The following is a 20,316-nucleotide window of genomic DNA, read 5'->3' as shown; positions in this document are numbered from 1 at the left end:
CACAAAGTTGTTAATTGTACTCCTTTCTTATCCCTTTACTGACTGTAGGGACTAGTGATATCCTGCCTCTCACCCTGTTACCGTCATTTGTGGCTCCTCTTCTGTTTTCTGGATCATCTCGCTAAAGCCTTATCTCTTTTATTGATCTTAATGAACCAGCTTTTGTTTTCATTGATTTTTCTCTGTTGTATTTGTTTTCTAGATCATTGATTTCTGTCTTTTGTTTTTTGGTTATTTTCCTTCTGCTTCATTTGAGTTTAATTTTCTACTAGATGGGTCGTGCTTCTTGTTTTAAGGTGAACACTTGGTCATTAATTTGAGAACTTTCTTTTCTAATATAAATGTTTAATTCTATAATTTCTGTCTAAGTACTGCTTTAGCTTCAGATCGCAAATTTTTTCTAACTCCAAGGGAAAACTGGTAAATGAAATTTTTAACTGAGTGGTTTTCTATACGGCATCATTGGCAGAAATAATAGTGGCAACGTGACTATTGTGTTTCTTATGCCCTGTTTGACTCGATTAACTATATTTTGGTTTAACTGTTTTTGTTTTGTTTTGTTTTTTGTTGTTTTTTTTTCCTTCTTTCCACCTGTTTTATAACTGCATCTGCCAGGAGAGCCTTATAGATGCAAGTGAAGACAGCCAGCTAGAAGCTGCCATCAGAGCCTCCTTGCAAGAGACACATTTTGATTCTACACAGACAAAACAGGATAGCCGCTCAGATGAAGAATCTGAATCTGAACTTTTTTCTGGCAGTGAGGAGTTCATATCGGTTTGTGGCTCCGATGAAGAAGAGGAGGTAGAAAATCTTGCCAAATCCAGAAAGTCTCCCCACAAAGATTTGGGGCATAGAAAAGAGGAGAACAGAAGGCCACTAACCGAGCCCCCAGCCAGGACTGATCCTGGAATAGCCACAAACCACCAAGGGTTACCAGGTGTGGATTCAGAAATATTGGAGCTGTCACCTGAGAAATCAGATGGAATAGTGGAGGGGGTAGATATAAATGGTGAGTTACATTCTAAACTTACTTTCCTTAAAACTTGAATGTCACTGAAGGAATTTATTTATTTATATTAGTCTTATCTATTTAAATTAGTCTTCTGTACTAAGCTCCTGGTATCTGTGGTTTTTTTTTTTTTTTTAACTTTTCCTATAGGACCAAAAGCACAGCTGATGTTGCGGTATCCAGATGGAAAAAGGGAACAGATCACTCTTCCAGAGCAAGCTAAACTGCTAGTAAGTATATCTAATTGGGAGCTTTTGCACGAAGCAGAGGAACTAATTAATGGGAGTAAGCCCGGCGAGTGTTGCTTGATGGTCCTTTGGAATAGGTGTTAGGTATTCAGCCTGACCTCTAACTGGAAACCTAACTGTGGTGAACCTTAATTCTGACTACTTTCCCTCTCCAGATTGTCTTAGGCAAGAGTCAAGTCACGTAGGGCTGTTCCATCAATGCTTTTCTTCTCTGTGATTACATGGAATAGAAGCCCCTGGAAAAAAGGAAGTGAGGTTATTTGAAAACTGTAGTGGGGCCCCTAGTTTCCTGGTAGCTGGTTAAGAACCAGGGCTGTTTCTCTGTGTGTTTCTCTCATTGTGCCCACTTGCTTTCCCCTTTGTGATTCTCTGCTCCATTACATCCTCCTTGCTGTATACGATGGCTTTTGTTTACACCTTCTTTGCACATGGTCCATCGCGGTGATGCTGAGGACTTTTCATCTAAAGTCCATAGCTGACGGGATGAAAAGGAGGAGTGTGCTGTCACGTTATAGGGAGAGCAGCTAGGGTCACATAACAATGTGTGTATAAATTTTTGTATGAGAAACTAACTTGAACTGTAAACTTTCACTTAAAGCACGGTATAAAAAAGTCCATATTGACAGACCTTTCCTCTGTGTATTTTTCAACCCTTGGGAAAGATATGAGTCTGGCTTCTTGTGTTGTTGTTGTTAGGTGCTGTCGAGTCGGTTCCGACTCGTAGCGACCCTATGCACAACAGAACAAAACTCTGCCTGGTCCTGAGCCATCCTTACAATCATTGTTATGCTTGAGCTCATTGTTGCAGCCACTGTGTCAGTCCACCTCCTTGAGGGTCTTCTCTTTTCCACTGACCCTGTACTCTGCCAAACATGATGTCTTTCTCCAGGGACTGATCCCTCCTGACAACGTGTCCAAAGTATGTAAGACACAGTCTTGCCATTCTTGCTTCTAAGGAGCATTCTGGCTGTACTACTTCTAAGACAGATTTGTTTGCTCTTTTGGCAGTCCAGGGTATATTCAATATTCTTTGCCAGCACCACAATTCAAAGGCCTCAATTCTTCTTCGGTCTTCCTTATTCATTGTCCAGCTTTTCACATGCATATGATGCAATTGAAAATACCATGGCTTGGGTCAGGCACCTTAGTCTTCAAGGTGACATCTTTGCTCTTGAACACTTTAAAGAGGTCCTTTGCAGCAGATTTGCCTAATGCAATCCGTCTTTTGATTTCTTGACTGCTGCTTCCATGGCTCTTAATTGTGGATCCAAGTAAAATGAAATCCTTGACAACTTCAATCTTTTCTCCGTTTATTATGATGTTGCTCATTGGTCCAGTTGTGAGGATTGTTGTTTCGTTTATGTTGAGGTGCAATCCATACTGAAGGCTGTGGTCTTTGATCTTCATTAGTAATTGCTTCAAGTCCTCTTCACTTTCAGTAAGCAAGATGGTGTCATCTGCATAACACAGGTTGTTAATGAGTCTTCCTCCAATCCTCATGCCCCGTTCTTCTTCATGTAGTCCAGCTTCTCGGATTATTTGCTCAGCATACAGATTGAATAGGTATGGTGAGAGAATACAACCCTGTTGCACACCTTTCCTGACTTTAAACCACTCAGTATCCGCTTGTTCTGTCTGAAAACTGCCTCTTGATCTATGTAAAGGTTCCTCATGAGCACAATTAAGTGTTCTGGAATTCCCATTCTTCACAATGTTATCCATAATTTATTATAATCCACACAGTCGAATGCCTTTGCATAGTCAATAAAACACAGGTAAACATCCTTCTGATATTTTCTGCTTTCAGCCAGGATCCATCTGACATCAGCAATGATATCCCTGGTTCCACATCCTCTTCTGAAACCAGCCTGAATTTCTGGCAGTTCCCTGTCGATACACTGCTGCAGCCATTTTTGAATGATCTTCAGCAAAATTTGCTTGCGTGTGATATTAATGATATTGTTCTATAATTTCAACATTCGGTTGGATCACCTTTCTTGGGAATAGACATAAATATGGATCTCTTCCAGTCAGTTGGCCGGGAAGCTGTCTTCGTAATCTTGGCATAGACGAGTGAGCACCTCCAGCACTGCATCTGTTTGTTGAAACATCTCAGTTGATACTCCATCAATTCCTGGAGCCTTGTTTTTCACCAGTGCCTTCAGAGCAGCTTGGACTTCTTCCTTCAGTACTGTCAGTTCCTGATCATATGCCACCTCTTGAAATGGTTGAACATCGACTAATTCTTTTTGGTAGAATGACTCTGTGTATTCCTTCCATCTTCTTTTGATGCTTCCTGCGTCATTTAATATTTTCCCCAAAGAATCCTTCACTATTGCAACTCGAGGCTTGAATTTTTTCTTCAGTTCTTTCAGCTTGAGAAACGCAGAGCGTGTTCTTCCCTTTTGGTTTTCCGTCTCCAGCGCTTTGCACATGTCATTATAATACTTTACTTTGTCTTCTCGGGCCGCCCTTTGAAATCTTCTGTTCAGTTCATTTACTTCATCAATTCTTCCTTTTGCTTTAGCTGCTCGACGTTCAAGAGCAAGTTTCAGAGTCTCCTCTGACATCCATCTTGGTCTTTTTCTTCTTTCCTGTCTTTTAAATGACCTCTTCCTTCCTTCATGGATGATGTCCTTGATGTCATTCCACAACTCGTCTGGGCTTCAGTCACTAGGTTTCAGCACGTCAAATCTATTCTTGAGATGGTCTCTAAATTCAGGTCATATTTTGGCTCTCGTGGACTTGCTCTGATTTTCTCGAGTCTGGCTGGCTTAGCTTATTTATACTTGGCCATTAGTGTGTGGAGATGATCAGGCTAGCTCTAGAACACTGTGCGGCTGGAATGAAAGGGTCTGGCTGCTGCTGCTGATGGTGATGATGATGATGACACCCACACTGTTTCCCTGGCCTAGTGTTTGGAAGGGCCTGGGAGGTGAGACAATGGCGAGAGCAACTAACTATAGACCACCTTTTTAAGAAGTTTACTGGTTAAGCAGGCAGGGAGAGTGGGCAATAATCAGAGAGGGAAAGAGGATTGAAAGAGAACCTGGGCATATTTAAGTTTGATGGGAAGCATCTGTAGAGAGGAAGTTGTTGGAGACACTTATTGTAAAGGAGGGGATAGTCCATAGTGCGGAGTTTCTGAAAAGGCAAGAACAAAAGGGATCCAGTGCATAGGCAGCAAGATTGGCCGTGGGTAGGATGAAGGCTGTATCTTCCCTGATAATAAGAAAGAAGCAAAACTGTTAAAAAGTTTAAAAATGAGGATGATAATTTCCTAAAGAGCCATTGAGTTGTTTATTTAGAGTTAGTAATAACCCTGCATATTTCAGTAATCGCTTAAAAACCGTAAACCAAACATGTTGCCATCAAGTTGATTCCGACTCACAGGGACCCTGTAGCACAGAGTAGAATCGCCCCACAGGTTTTCCAAGGAGCGCCTGGTAGATTCAAACTGCTGTCGTAGATCTTAACCACTCCACTACCAGGGTTTCTGTGTAGTCACTTAGTGGCCCTAAATCATTAGATACATGTTTATTATCTCCTGTCCAAAGAATTTTGTTGGCCCTTCCAAAAGAGTAAAATAACTTAAAATGTATATCTCATCTGATTTGATAAAAATGAATGATATATTTGATTCATTAATATGCTTTTTCCTTTATTTCCGTCTAACAGCTTTGTCTTTCTCCTGTTTTTCATAGGCTTTGGTGAAGCATGTCCAGTCTAAAGGATATCCAAATGAACGTTTTGAACTTCTCACCAACTTCCCTCGAAGGAAACTGTCTCACCTGGACTATGACATTACTTTACAAGAGGCAGGCCTTTGTCCTCAAGAGACTGTCTTTGTACAGGAAAGAAATTAACACCATAGCCTGACCTCTCTCAGCTTACCCCTTTTTTCCCTTTCCCTGTGAGATACTATGTTACTGAGTATGCATTTTGGCTCATAGGACCACAGAGCCACAGTTGGGCAAGCAAGTCACCTGCCTTCTCTCAGTTTTATTTCCCATTCTCTCCTGTAATCATCTTCTTCTTTTTTTTCTTTCTCTGTCCTCTATTTTCTTCTTTTTTCTACTGTTCATTCTTTGTTTCTGTTTTTCTTTCTTACCTACTCTGGTGACCAAATGGAAGTGTAAGGCTAAGATGTCTCCTAGTACTGGCAACAGGAAATGTGAGTTCCGTGAAGTGATCTCTTACATGGCGCTTTTTGGGGATCAGATGATGACATGGCTCCTCAGACTCCTTTGGCTAAGGAATGGCTCGATTCAGGATAAGGGCCACCTCCCTTTTTCATGAGTCTCTATTTGTCATTAGGAAGAAGAAATTCTCTGACACATGTTTTGTCTGGTGTTTCATGTAGGAAATATGTAACAAAGCATTCAGGCTTTTGTTTACATGGAAAAAGCATCCCTTATAATTATTGTTTATCACGTTTAAAAATCTTATTCAAAAGATTCCCTTGTCTTCCCAACTCCAAAAATGATTTCCATGATATGTGTTATTGGTAAAATGAGTGTTAAGTGTAGGGTGAGTGTTGTAGGGTGACTTTTAACGTCCTAACCTGAGACAGCTTCTTTCATTACTACTCTGAAGTACATTGATCCTGCCAGCCCTGGGACAGACATTTATTGAGCAAATTGTGGTGACTGGGGTCAGAAGGTGCTTGCTGGTTTTGCCAGTACAGCGTATTAGTTCTTTTGGCCTCTCCATTGTTTGGGTCCACCAGTGATTTAAAGGAAGGCAGTTCTTCGATAATCATGCAGTAAAATGGCTTATAATTGTAACCACTGTGGTTACTGATTGTCCTATGTGCATTAGGGCATACTTACGTATGTCCCAGGGGAAAAAGAAAAAGATGCAGCTGAGAGTTGCTGACCAAGTTACTTTGGTTAGAAATAATGATTCATTTTGACCCCTGGTTGGAAGAGTTTCTAAAAGGCTCTGGTGACTAAATGAGCTTAAATCCTCATGCTGTTTTGTTGCAAAAGGTGTCAAAACTTGAAAGCCTCTCTAAGGGTAAGACCTTTAAACACAATTCATAAAACCACATTTAGTAAAAAGGGGGGTGGGGGAAGGAATTACCAGTAATCTTCAAATGTAGATTTTTTCTGCCAGCAAAAGCCACATTCAAATTGTAGTTGGTTTTTTTCAATATTTAGAAGAGGCCATCTTGAATCCGTATACTCCCGTTTACTGATCAGCTTCACTGTGTGCTCGGCTCTCATTTTGAGCCTTAGAGTCCTTGGAAGGGGTAATAGTGATTCTGGTGGCAAAATCAGGACTTTAACTTATTAAAACCATGATATAAAATGGACCTATTGTGTCAGTTGGGGGTTTAGATGGATTCTTCTACTTGGTATAAACTGCTGTTGCTCAGAGACCTTTAGTAGGTTCCCATCTACTTTAAGATCACTCTCTCGGCAACAAAAAGTGGCTTATCTGTTGCTAGAACACAGTTACAGAATATGGTTTCTAATGGTTGGATTTTGAGGGACCCTCCCTAAAGAATGAGTTATGTATCTCCTCTAGGAAATCATGGAAAATTCTGTTTATTCTTCAGTGAGTCCTTATGAATTAATGTTCTTACATTTTTTTCTAAGTCTGTGTAAGTGCTTATGTATAAGTATATAATTGTATAAATATTTATAAATATATTTATATAATTACAGTTTCATTTTTACCTTGAGTCAAAGTTCTCTCTTTAGATTGGTGACTGAGTAATACCACTTTGATTTTTTTCCCCCATAGGCTCTTGAGGCTTAACTAGCAGTTTCTGATTTATTGAGGAAACGTGGTTTTCATGGTAATTCTTCATTTATATCTGACCTTGAATAACATACTTGCTGCCTGAAGAATAGAGCTATATACTATCAAAGGTACATTTGGGAGTAAGAAAATTGTTGGTAGTAGACAGGAACCAGGGTCGGAAATCTAAAAATTCAGGGAGGCCCAGGTAAGAAATGAGGGTATGCTCAGCTTTGGTGCTGTGATAGCACCCATCTCCACTCTCAGCAAAGCCACAGCTAAAGCCCAAATCTGTCAAAAAAGTGAAGTTTAGAGTTTTCCCTATAGGGCTTTGTTTCATTCTCTCAACTACTAGCTTCTGTTTATAAAATACATCCAGACAGCCTAAGAAGACATGTTCTTTAATAACAACATGTAGTTCATTTTGATAAGCTCAGCCGTGGCATATCCATTTATGAGAAAACCAAAGTGACTGTTTCAAGTTGGATTATTATGAGATGACCAAGTACATATAAAGTGATTTAAATAAGCGTATCAGAGAAATAGGACTTAGGACATTCATCCAACTTAGGCATAACTAGGGAGTTTAAAGTATGAGGTGTACAAGATTTTATTTTATTTCATGACAGGAGTGTAATTATCCTGGGGTTAATGTAGAGGCCTATAGGGGAAGAGGCTATAGATTATACATGGGAAGAGTATAACTTAATCCACTTAGAGAGTATGCTTCCTCCAGTTTGTCTTACTTCCTCTACAAGTTCCTTTGCTCTTTGGGGGAGAGGTTTTATTGAATAGATTAAAGAGTTCAGTAAGATTAGTTTTTTAAAAAGCTGTTCCTTGTAGGTTTTGGGAACAGTCTGAAAGAGTGTTTAAAAGGTGCGGAGGAAAAGAACAAGATAGACTTGGAGAGTGACAAGGGGACAAATACAGGGAAATGAAATGAAAACTAATGGGGAGAAAGTAAGGAGAGTACTTTTTAAAATCTGTTTTAAGAAGGAGCCACCCAAGAGAAGAATAGTGCCCAGTGAGGGAAAGAGAGGGAGCTAATTTTGAGTGACCAGCATGTGCTAAGTACTTCGTGTGCATTATCTCCCTTAATCTCTCTGAGAACCCTACAAAAGGTATATTTTTCTCATTTTGTAGATAAGGAAGAAAGTTAAGGCTCACGAGAATTGGTCCAGAGCGTCACAGCTAGTAAGGGGAGGTCACTCTACCGTGCTGTATTCTCCTACAACAGGGGCGTCAGTTTACTCAAAAGACTGTCTTGTTTGTCTATGTAAATTATCATTTGCTTTCATTTCCTTAATGGTAGGGGAAGAGTTGAGATAGAGCTTGTGGCATCTACCCCCTCCTCCAGTTGCCTATAAATTCTTTCTTATGCCATTGTTTCGAGGGCTGAATTATTTATTGCTTTTTAAAAAAAAAAGAAAAATGATGCTCTGATGATAATGTGGAAGGGAAATAACTGTGGCATTATTTGCCAAGAATAAATGGAAAAGATAATCGATTTTATCAATTTTTTGTACCATTTTTAGGAAAAGATACAGTTGTCTTCTGTGTCCCGTCCATACCAGATTATTGATCCTTCTATGTGGATGTTTTTTTCAAATTTGTGGCAAAATTATACTTCCTTGGCTTTGTAAATCAACAGTTATTTATTGAGTCCTTAATCAACATTAGACAATTTTTGAAATATAAGGTTTGGTTTTGCCTATTTTATCCAACTGGGTAGATGTACCACATATAAGATAGTCTGAGAACATGTTAATGCTTACTTTTCTGACTGAACTATAATTACAATGGAAGTTTCAAAAGGGGAGAGAATAGTGTAGGTTTTAGTTAGGACGGTCTTCTCAAAGAAATGAGTGAAAGGTGGCAAACACTACAGCTCAGGTTTTCTTTTAACTCACCTATCTTCGTTAGCCTCACCTTTCGTAACTGCTAGACATAGGGTGTACCAAGGACCCCAGTAGGAAAGAGTTACTGATCCCAGGACTAAAGATTCTTAGCCAGCAGAGATCTCACTTGGACACTCAGCGAAAATATCAGAGGGAGGTACTAGCAACTGAAAAATGAAGGAAAGGTTTAATTTCTCTATCCAGATGCAAATTAAATACATATGTGATGTATGGAAAGGGCACCATTTGTTGGCATAAGTGCACTTGCGCAACGGTTCTGCTGCTATGTCACTGTTATCTTGGCAGGTCTCTCTTCTCTGAGTCTCAGGTTCCTTCTCTGAAAATGAGAGAATTGGACTAGATCAATAGTTCTCAGTCTTTTCAAGTAAAAGGACTTGTGATTTCAAAAATTGGCAGGGGTGGGGAAGTATGGGGTTAGGTATTATATCATCAGTTTCGTAGACGGAGAAAATGTAAATGTGCGTCTGGAATTGGAGACCCCTTGCAGAAATTCTGGGGACCCATGGGTTATAGACCACTGAATTAGATTGTCTCTGAAGTCCTTCTCCACTCTGAAATTTTATGCCTCTAGTCTCTCCCCTTTGTTATATGTTATCCCTAACCAAAAAAACCAAACCCACTGCCGTCGAGTCGATTCCGACTCATAGCGACCCTAGGCTAACTAAAAATGTACTTGTTAATCAGTTCATTTGCTTTTTTCCTACGTCGAGATAGGTATCATTTGCCCCATGACTTGATCTAACCTCACTGTGATGACTGCAATCTCCAAAATGGAGAAAATAATAGTTATTTCTAGATCTTTTAAACACCATTAATTTTTAAAATTTAATGCTGTGGTCCTAATCAGGGTATTACTAAAATTTCATTAGTGAGAATCAAATATTCCAGTGACACTGGAGTTAAATTTTATTTTACCTTTGTGGTTAAAGAAAGCACTTTGCTGGCTGAGCAATCGTCGATTTGTGTAAGTTGTAGAATTCACACTTGGTTTTAGCAGAAACAACTTTTTAATGAACCTGACTTTTAAAATACTTCTTATCTCTTAGAGTATATCTCCATCGTGTGACTCTTTTTTTCTTTATTTTTCTGGCCCTCTTTCATTTAACTACTCAGTAGTAAATCATGGGATGCATATTGCTAGATTAGTAAGTAAGGTCTTGTGTAAAACCAAATGAGGATAAGAGGAACCAACCCTTCTGAATTTTCCAATAATGTAAGACTTGATGAATAGGCTACTTAAAGATAGTATATTATGAATATTCAGCTACATTGGTCTGCCTTGCTTAGCATTTCAGTTATTGTCTTGCCATGAAAACCTTGGAATGACATGGTACATATCTTAAAGTAGTGGCAAGAATGTTCGTCCTCTAGGACTGAAAATCACCAACAGAGAATACGATACCAGTATGTTGATTTCTCCTGCCCTGTGGAGATTTGGCATTTCAGTGATGGTTATTTCGGCCTTGGACTCACTTTTGTATCAGTCCTGTTACAGCTTAGAATTAGTAGTGTTTACAGAGAATATGATAGCTTTGGTAGTTTTCCCATGAACTAAACTCATGTGGTTAGGTTATTGGATGTGATGGTTGGACCCTTAATTAGAAAATCTTTGAATCTTCCTTTTTCTTTGACTTCTCAGTTCTCTATTCTTAAATTTTGACATCCATTTCCTGAGAATTAATCATAGTTTTTAAAGTAATTTCCTGTTTAAGAAAGTCCATTTTAAGTCTTAATATGTTAAATTAAACTTTTTTTGTATATAAATTAGTATACAAGGAAAGAATTTGAGGCAAACATCCTTATAGCTCATTTTCTCTCACTTAAGGAGAATTCTCTTATTTCAAATAGAAAATGTCGAGCTTCATGACAACCCTCTCCCTTCTTTTGGCCTACAGAATGCTATTGTGCTGCTCCTCATCTCAGTCATTCTCATAAACGTGATAAATTTGGGGACAGACCCTTCTTAGCCATATGATCTAAAAGTAAACTTGGGAGATCCAGTATATGAACTACCTTACATACATAATTTAACATCTTACATAATTTAACATCTCTATAATGAGGTATTTTTAAAAAAAACAAACAGATTTACTTGTAGGATTACAGATGCAAATACCAATGGTAGTATTTTGCCTAAGAACGACCACATACTCATTTAATATACATGGGAAGTGGCCTTGTACTTAATTCTGTAGCAACAAACAGCAAATTTTTGTGATATACTCCCTCTCTAGAGATCAAAATGCCCCGCGATTTTATATCCCTCATAAAGTCACTTGAGTTTTCAAATAGGAAGAACAGTTAAGCTGAACTGAACATAGTAAGTACTATTTTTTTATCTCCATCAAAAGAAGTTGTTACATGGTAAATAAATGGGAAGCATTTCAAATTGTTAGGTAAATGGTGACCTGGAATTGAATTCTCCCTTACTTAAGATGTTTTATTTGCTTTTTTCTAGACCCAGTATGGGAATTTGAGCTGTTAAGGGAGAGATTCTTTATCCAGAACCATTCCCTGCCATTTGGCTTTTTTCTCCACCAAGGTGGCTGGCTTTATAGTGCAGATCACCAGGCTCATTTCAAGTTTGTGACACTGGAATGTGACGCCCAGTTGGATATCTTGCTGTTTCCAACAAAATGATTTCATAGTGTGCTTTTTCAAAGCTTTGGCATTCTTGATAGTGGAAACTCAGTACATGAAATGGTGTGATTTCAAATATAAGTAGGTTTATGACACTAATCATATGCCCTTAATAATCACTTTTTGATAATTTACTGCCCTGTAAGTTAAGCCTCACATGGAGTGACCATTGGCACTAGAAAAGCCTGTTTTACTTGCTAATTAGAGAGAAAGTAGCATGTGATCTCCACTTTTCAGCTGATGAGTAGCAAGCTTGTAATGGGGACTGTTTATCTTACCCATTTTGGGACCTGGGCCTTGGTACTCTCCTAGGTTTGCCCCCCTAAGTTTGGAAACCTGTTGGGAAGCAGTAAAGCTATGAGATGATCCTCTAGTCTTAGATATAGAGGAGTGAATCCCAACAGATGCTGACATATGACATGATGCTTAGGCTTCGAGGGGCTTTCACCCAGGCTTTGGCATGAATCTGTTAGACACGATTTTCTTCACGCCTTTAAGAGTCTGTTTTTTTTTTTTTTTTTTTTTTGAAGAACAGTTTTCCTTTTGACAGTTAACAAATTCTAAGCATCTGGTGTCTTTTTATTTTTTTTAACACTTTACAAAACAAAGTCCTCTTTCAAGTAGCTATTGATTGTCCCATAGAAACCCTCAGTAGTGTCTGTAGCTTCTGTGCGTGCTTTGTATGCGTTCAGGTTGAACAATGCGTTTAAAACCATCCGGGACACCCCATTCTGGCATGTCTTCACTAATTGTGTTTTTAAACATTTTTCATGTCATTTCCCAAACCTCACTGCCCATCTTCTTCAGAGGGGTTAATCAAGGAATGAAATTTGTTTGGGGATAGGGAGGTGGGGTGGGTTAGGGATCTGAGTGAAGTCAACTTGGGGTATTTGCTTTCAAGTATTTCTCAAGCAGTTCCTAACAGTATTTAGAGATTCCCTGGGGGTGTTTGTGTACTCAGCTTATTCTGGACAAAGTGGTGGTCTTACTGAGATTTGCATTCTTCACGCAGGACAGGCTCTAAGTTTCTTCTGTAAGGTAGCTAGCTGTTACGGAATCCAAGAAGTTAACGGACGGAGACAATGCTCCTATTGTAGTGTTTCTGGCAAGTGCTCCCTAAGGTGCACACAGAAGTCTCAGTTTTCTGGGCCTTTAATCCCACGGTGCTAGGAGATACCGTTTGTTTCTGCAGCTCTTCCCAAAAGTGGGAAGAAGGCTTTGGGACCGGTGAGCAAGGGGCAACTAGACCACCCACTAAATTTTTTTGTTTAAGACATACTAGAGACCCTCCTGTATATATAGTAAGTGAAAATAAAGGTGCTAGGGAAAGCCTTAAATTTGAAGGCACATGGAGGCGGTAGAAAATCTAAACTTACAGGAGGAGAACATGCCATTAGGTAAAGCAGAGCTGTAACTGCTGGCTAAGACTCATTGGAACTTCCACTTGCTCTAAAACCAGGGAAATCTTAGATAACTGGGTGTGGTATATCTATAGATACTCATAGTCTATAGGTAAATACTTTCTAAAATGAGGACGTCTCCGTTGGTAATCCTCTAGTTTTGGCTGTACCAAATTGTGAATACTCTTGCTGTGTTGTACCCAGTTGCTTTATATTGATAACTGCAACTTGAATTTCGGGGGGGAGGGGGTGGGACAACTGGGGTGGGGGAGGGAGGGGAGTGGGACGATAAGTCTTTTGAAGACATCAGCTCACTGTGCTGAGAGAGGGACCAAACTCAAGGAAACCTCTGATCTATAAATTCAACTGCTGCATTTTTTTATAAATACATGTAAATGTCCTGTTGTAATATTTGATCTTGGAAATAAAAACAAAAACTTTTCAGTATTTTCTTGTGTTATTTTTGCAAGCCAAGACTCATTTCAGGTAAAGGTAAAGCCGGCCCTCGTAATGTCACATTAAGGACACTGCAGTATTTATTGACAAAGGTTAGTTTGTAGCCCCATTGTCAAGAGTACTGTTTACTCGCTTTTTTTTTGCTCTTAGTACTGTATGTTGAACATTTATGGTAAGCACTCTATAAATATTGACTGAATTGTCATGAAAACATTTCCTAGCCTTTCTAGGAAAGTAAGATTCTATAACTGACATATTTGGACAATTCAAGCATCTAGTCTTTTAGACCAGCAATCATGACTAATGACTAGTTAAAAAACCCATTGCCATCGAGTTGCAACTCATAGCAACCCTATAGGATAGAGTAGAACTGACCCGTAGAGTTTCCAAGGAGCACCTGGTGAATTCAAACTGCCAACCTCTTGGTTAACAGCCGTAGCACTTAACCAGGATGCCACCAGCGTTTCCAACTATGACTAATTAAGGACTCCGTTTAAAGACAAAAGTGAAGAAAAAAAGGGATTAGTAAATTAATGGGAGAAAAGCCAGGAGATGTGATTATATCGTATAGTAGATAGAACCCGGGATATCCACCCAGTTCACAGTTGACCCATTGACCAAGTTGGTCCTACTCCTCTTGTGGAACCATTCTTTACCACCATGTTCCAGCAACATTCTGATGGGACTTGCCATCTTCTTCCAAGACCTTGTCTGCCTGGCCACAAGGATTGATCAAAGGATGGGCACCCTACCTAAACGAGGCTGATAGGATATCTGTCTCATTTCACCAGCCGCAGACTATCTAAGCCTTAACTAGCCTCACTATGTGCCAAATAATAGGGATATCATGGTGAGCAAAACAGACCACCCCTGCACTTAAGGGTCTTTCTAGTTAGAAATAATATACAACAAACATAAATGGAAAATAAAGATTTGATTCAAATGCTATGAAGAAAAAAAAAAGTAAAGGAGCCAATTGAGAAGCCTGGTTTAAATACAATGTTGAGTTTATGTTTAGGCTGAGACCGGAAGGATAAAGCAGTGGTCATGCTAAGAGTGGGAGGAAACCTGTTCCAAGCAGGGCAACAAATGTGAAGGCCAGAGAGCAGGGAAGTTTTTGAAGCAGTTGAGATACTGAGAGAAGGCCAATGTATTTGGCATGTAGCAAGCAAAGGGAGGAGTACAAAAGGACTAAGCCTGATCATATGAAAGCTTATTAGGCCCTGGTGAGGAGCTTGGATATTATTCTGAGTGCAATAAGAAGCGATTAAGTGGAGAATGGATTGGATGAGAGCAAAGATAGAAGCTATTGCAATAATCAAGGTAAGAAGTGGAGGTCGTCTGGACTAGAGTAGGGGAATGGAACTGGAAGGTGTGTATAAATAGAGATGCATTTTGAAGGTAAATCTTAAAAGACTTCCTATTGCAAAGATTAGTCCAAAGGACTAATGGATCACAACTGTCACGGCCTCCACCAGACCTGAGTTCAGCACAACTAGACGATGCCTAGCTACCACCACTGACTGCTGTGACAGGGTTCACAATAGAGGGCCCCGGACAGCTGGAGACAAATGTAGAACAAAATTCTAACAAAAAATCAGTCTTACTGGTCTGGCAGAGACTAGAGAAACTTCGAGAGTATGGCCCCCAGACACCCTTTTAGCTCACAGGTTCACCCTTCATCCAAAGATTAAACAGGCCCATAAACGAGACTAAAGGTGCACGCCAGGCCAGGGGCAAGGACTAGAAGGCAGGCATGGACAGGAAAGCTGGTAATAGGGAACGCAAGGCTGAGGAAGGAGAGTGTTGACACGGGGTTGTTAATGTCATAAGATGGTATGTGTACTGTTTAATGAGAAGCTAATTCTGTACACCTTCATCTAACTACAGTAAAAAAAAAAAATAGCTATTGGATGTGGGGTTGTAAAGGAAAGAAAAAATGACTCTAAAACGAGAAATTTTAGCTGGGTGTGATAAATCTATAGATACACGTTGTCTATAGACAAGTACTTTTCTAAAATGAGGACCTCTCAGTTGATGATCCTATGGTTTTGCCTGTACTAAACTGAGTATTCTTGCGGTGTGGCACCCAGCTGCTTTATATTGACAGTGCAATATGTGTCCCTGTGCTGAGAGCCCCCTAGATCCAGGACACAGCTGTAACAGAGAGACTGCACGAGATGGTGAGAAGCAGTGGCAGAGAAATGGTGGCAAGGGGACCAGGAGACAGGCATGAGATGGTGCAGTGGGCTTCTCAGCCCATGGAACAAGGTGCCTACAGTGGGAGTGCTGACCCACTCAGCAAGAGACCTGAGTGCCTTTGGACAGGAGGCTTCCTGGCAGAGTGGGATGCTTCTGGGTACTTGGTGGAGCTAGGCCCCCAACCTACAGAGCAAGAAAGAGCTGAGCACCTTCAAGCTAAGGCTTACTGGTGGAGTGGACTGCTCCCAAGCACTTATTGGGAGAGCTAAAGAGCTTTGTAACACTTGTCCAAGCAGGGCAGGGGCCAGAGAGAGGCCTGGCTGCAGTCATAGCTGAGAAGAAATAGTCTTGATGGAAGATATGTATCCCAAGTCATTCCTGATCCTGAATTGAAAATTGTTACAAACCAAAAAACCAAATCCACTGTCACTGAGTCGATTCTGACTAATAGTGACCCTATAGGACAGAGAACTGCCCCATAGGGTTTCCAAGGCTGTAAATCTTTATAGAAGCAGACTGCCATATCTTTCTCCCACAGAGCAGCTGCTGGGTTCAAATCACTGACCTTTTGGTTGGCAGCTGAGCACTTTTAACTACTGTACCACCAATAAACCGCATAATCGTGAGTATTGTCTGTGAGTTCTGTGTGGCCATTGCAACAAATTATCAAACTCAGCAGAGAAATAGAGCTGTGGGAAGGATGACTGGTGTCAGAATTGGTAAAAATGTTGGCGAGAGGAGATACGTCTGACCTTTACCTTATAGGGATCAGTCTTGGGCTGATGCTGACGATTGTCCCCCCTCATGAAGTTAGAGGAAGTCAGAAGCCATCCACACGCCATTTTTACAGGTACTCTAGTCCAGGGAACTTCCATTTCTTACCTTGGCATTGCAGTAGCCTTTACACTTGCTCGCATCCAATCCACACTCCACTTGATGACTTCTCACTGCACTCAGAATAACACCCAAGCTCCTTACCAGGACGTCATGAGCCGTTACGTGATTCAGCTCTTATTTCTTACCCTTCACCTAGGGAGAGTTAGAGTGCCCAGAACCCAGTTCAGGGGTCAGCAACGTAATGAGGCTGTTGTAGGGAATCACCAGACTTAAGCTCTGCTAGAATTAAAAGAGTTTTATTGAAGGAATAAAAAAATGTTTCGCAAAAAGGAAAGACAGGGGCACTCAAGGCTGCAGCGTGAGCTAACTTGCAGGGAGAACAGTGAAGTATTTATTAGGCAGAGCAATAAAGACAAATGGTTTCACACCAAGTGGGGTACAGGAGAAGGAAGGAAAAATTTACAAGGGATTGTCAAGCTACAAACATCTCTAATATCGATCTCTATTTCCTAAAACAAATTTACTAAGCAGTATTTCTAATGAAAGCCGTGTAAGCATTCTTGATGTGGGGGCTTGGTGATTGATTGTAGGCTGAGTCAACTCTAGCTGAAGTCCTTGAAATGTAAAAGTGGACCATTTGTTTAGGAAGGAGCAAAAATTAGATCAGCTTCAACCTGAAGTCCTGAAATGTCAACATCGGACATCTAGCTAGAAGGGAGTGAGTGAGCGCCTAGGCGTTTCCCGGATGCATTGCCTGAGAGCAGTTAACATAGCAAGATGATTTACAGAAACTAAGTCCTGGATGGAAACCCTGGTGGCGTAGTTGTTAAGAGCTACAGCTGCTAACCAAAAAGGTCGGCAGTTCGAATCCACCAGGCACTCCTTGGAAACTCTATGGGGCAGTTCTACTCTGTCCTATAGGGTCACCATGAGTTGGAATCGACTCACCGGCAGTGGGTTTTTTGTTTGTTTGTTTTAAGGCCTGGATCAGTCAAAACTTTCACAGGAAGCCAAATTGTCTTTTGTGTGTGTGTGCTTTAGATGAAAGTTTACAGAGCAAACTAGTTTCTCATGAACAATACACATATTGTTTTGTGACGTTGGTTGCCAACTCGATGACATATCAACACTCTCGCCTTCTCAGCCTTGGGTTCCTTATTACCAGCTTTCCTGTCCCCTCCTGCTTCTAGTCCTTGCCCCTGGGCTGGTGTGCCCATTTAGTCTCATTTTGTTTTATCGGCCTATCTAATCTTTGGCTGAAAGGTGAACCTCAGTAGTGACTTCATTACTGAGCTAAAACGGTGTCCAGGGGCCATGCCCTTGGAGTTCCTCCAGTCTCTGTCAGACCAGTAAGTCTGGTCTTTTGTGTGTGTGTGTGTGATTTAGAATTTTGTTCTACATTTTTCTTCAACTCAGTCCAGGAACCTCTTTTGTGATCCGTGTCAGAGCAGTTGGTGGTGGTAGCCAGGTACCATCTAGTTGTACTGGACGCAGACGTGCAGGCCATGGTAGCTGTGATCCATTAGTCCCTTGGACTAATCTTTCCTTTATGTCTTTGGTTTTCTTCATTCTTTGCAGACAGGATGAGACCAGTGGAGTATCCTAAATGGCCATTCACAAGCTTTTAAGACCCCAGATCCCAGATGCTACTCACCAAAATAGAATGTAGAACATTTTCTTTATAAACTATGTTATGGCAATTGAGCTAGATGTTCCTCGAGACCATAGTCTTCATAGCCCTTAGCCCAGTAATTCAGTCCCTCAGGGAGTGCCAAATTGTCTTTTAGAGCTGCAGCGGTAGGCTTCAAACCTAGCTGCAGCTTAATTCAAAATGGAACTTCAGTTTAGGTTTAGGATTAATCATTTCTGTCATGCCAAGCAGCCTGTTGTAAGGTTTGCTTATTCAAGGCCTTGTCAAGGAGGCGCAGCCTCTGAGAGACAGAACACCATGGTGGAGTGTCAAGGGGGCCAGGAATGAGAATGTTCAAGAACGGCAGAGCGGCCAGCTATGTTTATTGCTGCCTAGAGATTAAGTGAACAGGACAGTGTCCATTAGATTTAGAAACAAGTTGTTGGAGATCAAGAGTAGTTTCAGTGTGGTGGTAGAGATGGAAGCCTAATTTGAGTGGGTTAAAGTTTGCAATATTTTTATAGTAATGAAGAAAAAGGAAGGAAAAAAAGAACTTCCTCTTCCGTGGAATTGTATAACTGGCAGCTCTTTCAACATCTATCTTCCTTTTTTTTTCTCCCCCTTCCAATTTTTTTTTAATTGGAAGGGGGAGAAAAAAAAAGGAAGATTTTTTTTTTTCCCAATAAAGGGAATGTGCTCTCTTGTTTTGTCAGCTGTCAATTGAGGTCGTGAGCCCACCCACAGGAGGGTGGTTAGTCTGTCACTCTTATCTAGGGAAGACTGGAAAACAGCTGCCCAATTGTCTGGCTGTATCATCTTTTCCCTTTGCCTCCCACAAGTCAATTCCATTTTCTCAATTTCCTCTATTCCTTGCTCAATTTCCTCTATTCCACTTCCAGACCCCACAGTATCCCCACAATGGAACATCTGTCTCTCCTATTCTCCCAAGCCTTTCAGCCTTAGGAAGCTTTTTTAACATTAGGGAAATTATTATTCTACCTCAGGCCACGCTCTTAATTTGTGCCGTCTTTAGAAATGTCACCAACAAAGTGATAACTAGTAACTGTGTCTCCAGTAGAGACAAATTCTAAGAAAACTAATACATTCTATAAAATGCTAACGGTTTCTTTCTTACATGGCCAGGACCAGGGCACTGTTACCATTAAGGGCCTACCACAGGGAAGTGAAGAACTTGTCCTAAAGCTGGCCTTAGTAAAACTGTTTATCACAAATATATAGGTTTCTAAAAGGAGCGTCGTATTCATAAGGTTAATCATTGAATTAATTGTCACAATTTACCCTAAGGAGCAAAGACCATCATCAGCCTCACAGTACATTTGTCACTTTCAATGATTAAAGCCAAATTCCGGCATTTTCCTTTGCCCCACAAGCACCATTTTAATGATATCCATATGAGGGTGCAAGCTGTTAGATAAGCCATTGGGTTGGGAACAGGGTTGTCTTCAGAAAATCCAGGTGGTGTCTAGCAATCAACCGCCAAACATTCTTACCTCCCTATGAGATGTTCTAACAGACTGCATCTAAAACTCTTTTGCTAAGCTGAGATCCAATAACAGAAAGAAAGAACTGAACTACTCTAGGCATTTTGCATCTTATTTTTACAATAAACTTGTGAGATAGGTAGGCATCATTTTACAAAAGAGAAACTGAGGTTCAGATTATTACTGGAACTCTGTAAACTACCAAAGTTAACACAGCTGATAGGTATTTGTAGCATGGAGACCCAGGTCTCTCAGGCACCAAAGCACCACAGTGTTGCCTCCAAGAAGAAATACCTTAAGATGGTCAGAATCTGGGCTGGAAAAAAGAAAAGATCTCAAGCGTCAATGTGCTGTACTGGAAGGAAAGTAGAATCAAAAGACCTAGGATCATTTCCCTACCCCTCTCACTTCACTCACTGAGTTACTAAGAGCAGGTCAAACGCCTATAGGCTATAATCCCTATCTGCATAATGAGGCTAACCAAATATTTAGTTTACTACTTTACGTCTGTTGGAAACCCTGGTGGTGTGGTGGTTATGAGCTATGGCTGCTAACCAAAAGGTCAGCAGTTTGAATCCACCAGGTGCTCCTTGGAAACCCTATGGGACAGTTCTACCCTGTTGACACTGTAGGGTCACTATGAGTTGGAATTGACTCGATGGCAGTGAGTTTTTGGGCCTGTTGTAAGGATCCAATGAGATAGTTTGTAAATGTACATTTTGAAC

At 40.5% G+C, this 20,316-nt stretch overlaps 1 protein-coding gene across 1 annotated transcript in view; it reads left to right on the top strand.

Annotated features, from left to right (window-relative positions):
- UBXN7 (UBX domain protein 7) overlaps positions 1–12,090 on the top strand; it is a 72,599-nt gene extending 60,509 nt beyond the window's left edge. Inside the window, exons 9-11 of the mRNA XM_049879537.1 lie at positions 616–1,009; positions 1,160–1,239; positions 4,962–12,090. Coding sequence (XP_049735494.1) covers positions 616–1,009; positions 1,160–1,239; positions 4,962–5,123 — 636 coding nt within the window. The 3' untranslated portion in view covers positions 5,124–12,090. The remainder of the gene's footprint in view (positions 1–615; positions 1,010–1,159; positions 1,240–4,961) is intronic.
- Positions 12,091–20,316: the final 8,226 nt, after the last annotated feature.

Source organism: Elephas maximus, chromosome 1 (genome assembly GCF_024166365.1).
Source record: "Elephas maximus indicus isolate mEleMax1 chromosome 1, mEleMax1 primary haplotype, whole genome shotgun sequence".
Classification (NCBI taxonomy): Eukaryota; Metazoa; Chordata; class Mammalia; order Proboscidea; family Elephantidae; genus Elephas; species Elephas maximus.
The sequence above is the reverse complement of the archived record's forward strand: the minus strand, read 5'-3'. Positions and strand labels throughout refer to the sequence as shown.